Source organism: Neopelma chrysocephalum, unplaced genomic scaffold (genome assembly GCF_003984885.1).
Source record: "Neopelma chrysocephalum unplaced genomic scaffold, ASM398488v2 Primary Assembly neopelma1_132747, whole genome shotgun sequence".
NCBI classification, from domain to species: domain Eukaryota; kingdom Metazoa; phylum Chordata; class Aves; order Passeriformes; family Pipridae; genus Neopelma; species Neopelma chrysocephalum.
In genome coordinates this window covers 1-7,834 of record NW_020931319.1, presented here as the reverse complement: position 1 = coordinate 7,834, position 7,834 = coordinate 1, and the positions used below count along the sequence as shown (strand labels likewise).

The 7,834-nt window shown below is 33.4% G+C and overlaps 1 protein-coding gene across 1 annotated transcript; it reads right to left on the bottom strand.

Annotated features, from left to right (window-relative positions):
* Window positions 1-268: 268 nt before the first annotated feature.
* On the bottom strand, window positions 269-7,575 carry LOC113962249 (dedicator of cytokinesis protein 9-like; the record flags this gene model as incomplete). The annotated part of the gene is made up of 4 exons (XM_027673032.1): window positions 7,505-7,575; window positions 5,059-5,106; window positions 3,171-3,307; window positions 269-384 (listed from the first exon to the last, which is right to left on the bottom strand). Coding segments are annotated over exons 1-4 (324 nt in total), but the record flags the coding sequence as incomplete, so codon positions are not given.
* Window positions 7,576-7,834: the final 259 nt, after the last annotated feature.

The window sequence follows — 7,834 nt, the reverse complement described above, 5'->3', positions numbered from 1 at the left end:
TTTAAGAAGTTAGGATGAGGAAGGATATTTCCCCACAGATTACTGCTGAACAGTATGGAGTCTGTGTATGACGTGTAACTGAAGCCAAAGCATTTTGCTTTGATATATTATCAGTTTTTACATGATACAATAATGAAATACAATGCTAGAAAAGCTAAAAATACAATGCTATATTACTGGACTGTAAAATGTAATTAAAAATAGTTTTTAAAAATATTTCTTCTCAAAGACAATTATGGGAGAAGTTAACATCAAGTCATGAACAAACCTTAAAAGCCATTGTGAATAATGATAGAGTATCCAGAATTGTAAGGCAAACTTCGGTGGCAATATTTGCTTCAAGTAAAGACTGGTGAAGGACATCTGCATCTGAATGGCCATAGCCTAGAAATTCCAAACGAAGTGTAAGTGCTGGATACACTCATTTAAATGTTTCTTATTTCCAAAAGACTTGATGAACTAGGAAAAGATTAACAAGTAAAAGCCTGACAGAAGTTAGTCTTCAATGTAGAAAAATAATTCATATTCATTTAAATATTTTTCAAATATAGGCATATAGCTATTCTAACATAATTGGCACATGATCATAAAATATATTAAGTAAGAATGTCAACAATAGAAGCATTAAACAGCAGTTAAAACAATATGTGATATTTCATATATAGGTGTATACATACACAGGCGTATATATATATATAAAGGTACAGTTATATATATATATATACACATATACATTTATAAAATAAGTATTGCAGTAGGATGAAGTTACAGCTGAAAATATGTAATTTTGGTAATTTAGTGATGTTATAATGGTCTCAAAGTTAATCACAAGTCAACCATGCTGAAGATACAAAACAGTAAGACCTGCAGGAATACAATCACCTACTTATATGCAGCTTAAGACCCAAGTAATGAATTCTGCACTTGTAGCAATACCATGCAATAGCTCTGTATTTAATAAAAACATTTTATTGCTTCTAGCTCCATACTGTATTTTAACAATAAAAAAGACATTTCCTGCTTCAGCACTGGTTATGACATGTCCCCCCTATGTTCCCTAACACCAGTCTTCAAGCACCAGGTTGACAAATGTGCCCAAGGTGCTTTATAAAAGTTTGGTCTGGATCACGTTTATATGTTAGATTTAGAGTCAACTTAGCATCACTAAATCAATGACATGGATGACAAACTTGTTGAGATCAAGGAAAGAATGGACTAAATGACATATTCTTTTATAATGACCCCTGGCCACTTCTTTCTGCACCTTCTTGCTTCCCTGGCTAAACTACGCATGTATATAACAGCCAGTTTCTTTAGATTTATATATTGTTTCTTCAAGCACAAAACTATACTGAAATTTCTCAGAGATAAGATATATCACTTACACCATTATTTCAGTTCTACTGATTGCTTAGATGATTAGAAAGGGAGAAAATAAGTTGATAATTTACACTAACAGACAACTGTCTTGCCAAGGAATCTTGATTTTAGAAACAAGTAAAGCAACTATTTCCACCAGATACTTTCTTCCTTTATATACCCCATACAGAATACCCACAAGATTACTGAAGATCTGGACACTACTTTGGATACATGATACAGGCAGACTGACAACTAAACAAAACTAAAAGTTAGACAACAACAAGACCAAAGATATAAAAATCAATGTCACACTTGACTGACTTTTACAGCAACATATTTTCAATTTGTAAAACCTTGGTCAATACAAGGTGTAATATCCTGATATTCATTAAATGTCCATTAAAAAACCCTCTATTATCACTTTACACAAAATTATCTGAATGAGACACCTTCCTTCATAATTTCCTTCAGATGGAAAAGAACAGAAAGTTTCTTTTTACATAAGCATGCATTTATTAAAATCTTTCAGCTCATTGTTTCGTAAAAAAAAAATCAATAAACATTGTCGAGTTCTAAAAGTATGAAATCTCTTTGTACAGGGATGTGTGATTTCCCAGAGATTCTTTTCTAAGAATCAGTTTTTATCTACAGACTATTGTACTGTATTGAATGTGTAGTCACACAGTGTAAAAGCTTCCTTTTGCGTATCAACAATCATATAGAAATTATGATATAGCAGTAGTAGACTGACTGCAAAAAGAAAAAAGTAATTTGCACAGCTATATACTTGTCTGACATTTTTAAAAGCAAGCAATTGCATTTCTTATATTTAAACAGATGTGATAATGCATTTATGAACAGATGTTTTGTGGGATTTTTTTTCCAGTTTTACACAAGCTTGTGATAAGTCTTGTGCAATTAGGCTAACTGTTGCTTTATAGAGAGCTAAAAGATTTTAAGGGACAGTCAGATATGCTTTGGGAAATCGAAGAATGAACACAGTGAACATACAGTTAACTCAAATAATTGTTTTACTGCACACAATTCTGTTCAGTACCAGTGTTGTATTTTACTGGATTAGTCAACCAGTTTCTTTGTTTTTTGAAGCTGAAAATTGAAAAATGGTGCTTTAGAATATTTTATATACAGTATATTTTGCAATTTAGAAGCAGCATGTTTGAAAAGATAGGCCAGAAGCAGATTTAGTTTTTAATACAGCAGTCATACAAGCTGACTTCAACCTGATTAAATCTTACCATTGTCTACAGAAATTCCAAGAATACTTGATATCTTTCTCACACTGAAAACAGAAAAATCACTTCATTATTGGACGCTTTTTCACTTCCAGACAAACCAAATCATGGGCTCACAATCTTCGTAGAAATTCTAAGAAACTTACTTCTCTTAGGGGATGTCAAAACATGGAGATATGGTCCAAGTGTATATATTTACTTGTAGACTAGTAATTCAAAGACCAAGTGGGAGGAAAACAATGAACTTAATAAAGCAAATAGAAAAAAAAGGAAGTAAATTTTGTAACAATGTGAAGCACAATTTTGAAGTGTATATAATTTAAAAAAATTATCAGTTTTAAAATACATTGTAGTTAACCATGCTCCATGTTATGGCATCGGCCAGCATTGATTGTTCTATCATAAAGCCGAGAACAGACCATCGACTGCTTGCAGCTACTCATTTGACCTAGAACAGTAAAAGTAATTGAAATGCACTGGTGTGGCTCTGGGACCTGTCTCTGGTGTTGTGGTACTGGTTGAGGATGATGAATGTTATCATGTCATGAGACTTACTGTGGTTAAAAGTGAGAGAGTTATCCAGGCTGCTCAGCTGCTGCAATCTGGCATGCATCATTCCTGTTCTGTTACGGGAAACAGGCAATGTCTGAGATTTTCGATCATGAACTATGGATCCTAACCCCTCCTGGTTCCTGCAAGATGGGTGAAATGGGATAGAAGCAAAAGTTAGATGTGTCAAAACGCAGCAAGACAGAAGTGTTGTTAGTTAAGCACAAAGTTTTATAGAGAGATTTATAATGCAACCTATTTACTGTTTTCTTTATAAAACAAAAATAGGTAGCTTAAAAAAAGCATCACAGCAAACTCTTAAAACCTCAAAGCATGAAAGCAAAAGCACACAAGCAGTCACTCTTGAAGTGCAAAATTTACTTTAGAGCTTTTGAAAACATAAATTTTTTTGAGAACATAAATATTCTGAAAATATTCAGAACCCAAAACTGAATCCTCTATTTTGATTGCAAAAATTTTACCAAAAAAGTTAGAAGGACACATGGCAGCAAAATTAGAAAGCACACATGCAACAGGAGAGCAGGAGTTAAGTGAGATATTATAATGTACTTCTTACCCAAGCAGGAAGGGAGAAGAGCCATAGACTTTGTTAAATTTGCAGCAATCAAATGAAGAAAACAGAAAAGTGATCTGTGTTAGCAATCAGTACAGCCTAACTTCGTATTGTGTACCACCACCAGAGCTGATGAAAAATGAAAACCAGTGCTTGAATTACAGAATTCCCTGTTCCCTTTCATTCTCTGTCATTTGTGTGTTTTAAGAGCGCGTGCATTCAGTGTAACGACAATGTGAAAGACTAGAAAGCTACATTTACTGGGAAAATTCAGTATTTCTGCAGAACACCAGATGATTTCAATAGCTTAACATTTTCAGTGTTAACATGCAGCACACAGACCAGGTGATCAGTAAACAAAAAGAAAGTGTGGTAGTGTCTTCTACACACTAGTCAAACAAATTAGTTGGAATAATTTTGACAAAAAGACTGAAAATTATAGACTCCTCTAAATCCAGAGTTTGGAGTACATTTGAATACAAAGGATACAACCAAAACCTTAAGAAAGCCAGATTTATTTTTTATTTTTTTTTAGGTTATGTGAACAGAGATGAGATTTTTGTTTTCTGAAAAATCTCCAAGGAGATAGTCAAGTTTGTAGAAAGAGATTCACATATCTAAATTAAAAAGTAAAAAGCTAACATTATAATTAGAATGCTTTACCACTCAAAATCAGCAACAACTTTCTCACTGATTTCAAGAAGTCCAGTACTCTAACCCCACCAGTATAATTATAACAGTACTATTATGTCAACTAAATGCAAGGCCTAAACAAGTTGCTATATTTTACTCTATTAAAAACTACTTTGTATAAAAAACCACATTAATGTAAAGATATTAAAATAATTTAATACAAGTTTCTGACTCCCACAGATTTTCCTTGGATTTCAAATCGAGAAACAGCAGTATTGGAATGTTCACTACTCACCTTACAGTAAAAACACTATATATATAAAATTTCTAAACCATTTCAATATACATGGTTTTATGGTCACGTGAATAAATGAAACAAATCATAAAATTTCTTTCTCAAAGAGACTATTTCAAGGAAAAAATGCAGTAAAAGATAGCATTTAAGGGATGGATTTTAAAGTAATTGATGATAAACACCACACAGATCATTCTTAAAAAGATACCATAGTTTCAGACAGGATACAGATTTGTTAATATAGTAACCAGTTACTTACTTCAAACTGTTACATATCATTTCACAGTAACTTTTCTACTCCTGCTATTTATTTGTAGCAGAGATTCAAAGCATATTGTACTCACTACTATTCTTCATGAACAAGACAGTGAAATTTAAATTCCACACAGTACCTGGCTATGTATCGTTTTCCCATGTACTGGAACTGATGTAAGCATACTCTGCAGAGAACACATAGGTCAGAGAAGCAACACTTGAAACAATCTCTTCTAGATTTATTTTGAATTATTCAACTACTGTTTTTAACTTTAAACTCCTAGGTCATAAAACCTCGTTATTTCTCCCACCCTTAAAATTCTCTTCCAGTCCCCAAGCCAAGGAATGGTAAACATGGCTCTTATGAAATCAGTCACAGATGGCTGGTGTTTTTTGGCAAATTGGGATTGACAGCAAAAGGCACATAAGGCTGCCTCCAGAGCACACCTATCTCAAAGCTCTGAATCAAAACCACTAGCATGAGTCTAACAGTGACAAGGTGGAAGGACTAAATGGTTAAAAAAAAACCACTTTGGAAAACTGTAAACATCAAGTGCTCCATATCCTCTATAGATTTTTAATACTTATAGAGAAGAAAGGTTTAGTCCTGAGTCTTACAGATAAAATTTCATTATGCGAGATATGGCCCACAGTTACAGTTATTTACAGTAAGCCAGGGCAAGTAGCATGAAAGAGAGAAGCAAAGAGATAACCAGACATTACATACATACACATATTTTGCAAAATGTGTATAAGGGTTAAAAATAAGGGCAAAACATTTTGCTTCCTACCCAGTCTAAACTCTCTTGGTTACAGATTGGCTTTTACCGTTTTGTTGGGTTTTATTTAAGGTCTCCAGATTCCAGAATAACAACAGTGTTTCTGAAAGAACTATTTTTCTAAAAGGAATACAGTTTTACAATAAGAAGATGATAAAGACAAACTCCCAACAATAACTAATAATCTATGCTACTGGTAAGTACACAACACTAATGACCAATAAACTAAAAGTCATACTTTCAAATCAAGAAAACTGGTGTGAATGGAATGCAATACTAATTTTATTTTACTCTTTTCACACTGTAAGCAATAATTCTGATAATACAGAACAGTTAACGTAACTTCCATTGTTCCTTAGGCAAGAATGTTCTAGAAGTTCTTCTTTAAAGTGTAAATCCAAACTGAAAGCCAGTTTTCAGGCTCCCTCTTCCATGTGCCAGTTGTGAATGAGAGATAAGACTGGCAAATAGTATCTTCAACACAGCTCCATTTTATACTCAGACCTTTAGTAGCTCTAGCTGTCTCCAAACTGTAAAATCAGAATGCAGTTTGCCTCTGAAAACTTGTCATTCTATTAAAAAACTAACCTCAATTCCCCTTTTGATCTTCTTGTCTTTTTAGATTCTAAGTTTTTCAGAAAAAGTTCTCTGCATGGTGAGTACCTACATATCATTCTCTTACTGGTGTAATGAGAAACTATTGTAATGACCTTACTAATAAAAAGCATGATCAAAATGAATTTAATTTGCATTGGCAAAATACTCTAAGAATTGGGAGAGGTATAAGCCTTGTTCCTGCTCTAGTTTAAGGAACTGTGTTATCATCCACTTCACTACAAATTTTATTCTGTATTCCATGTACTACTACTGTGATGGAAATCTTCTTTTATAATTAGTAATTTGAGATTACTGATTTGATCCCAACCACTCCTGTCCAGCCCTTAAATAATAAAAATTTAATGCCAAAATACTGATATACAGTTTATACCTCAGGCTTGACAGAGTCTACCAAGTAGACTCATTAACTTGTTTGGTTCTGTCTCTGGTACAACCAATATGATGCCAGATGTATTCAAAATAATGAGTTAAAATTACCTACAATGTATTCCTGAGAGAGATCCTGATTAGCACATTCCACAACATAATTAAAAACTGATATTACATTGAGCCTCTACTACAGAAACAAGGGAAAGCAGTCCAGTGAAACAAGCAAGGCAAGCAGAAATGCTTCTGTGGTACATCACTTCAAGCAAACACTGCCTTCTTCACTTTTTATTAATGTATCAGTCAGTTCTCATGAACAAACACATTGAGTGTGCATAGGGATGGAGTGTAGCCATTGATAACAAATACCGGATTCATCCTATATCTCTTCCCTCACAAAATAGCAGAAGACACAAGAGGAATGCTAGGAGGATGGTTCTGAAGTTATGCAATTCAATCAATTTTGATACACAACCATATCAATTCAGTAGTTAAGATTACAAGATGTATTTTAATGCAGACAGGTAACAAGACAGTTGGTACCTCTTCCATGAGCACAGCAATATTCTGAGCATTACGTGCTGTTTAGGATCTTCCCAAGATCCCTTCTGTATAGTCTAATTCCAGAGCTTATCATGGCACTGGACAGACATGCAATTGTGCACATCAAATCAAGGACTTCTGAACAGACCAAGATGGTATTACTTAAAGAAAAAAAACAACAAAAACCCCCCCACATACGCACACTTATAATCACACTCCTGTTTTTAGCAGCGTAGTGAAATGTACAATTTAATGACAAGCACAACAAAAAACTTACTCTGTAATCGTGAAAAAGTCCATGAGTTCAGATTTTGTAGCCTTGTTCCAATATGTAAACAATGCATCTAGGAAAATGAAAAATATTAAAAACAAGATAAAGGCAGCAAACACAAAAAAAATTAAATACAAGAGTTAACATAAGTTCTTAGTTTTCAGATATTGAGAATCTAGAAATGGATTGCAGGGCACAGAGAACAATTACTATTTAAAGTTTTCCTTGAAGATGATCATATGAATTCACATATCAATTCTCCAAATGAATGTCTACAATATGATTTTACCTAATCCATAATATACAATTTCATATTTTAAATAGTAATAATTGTAT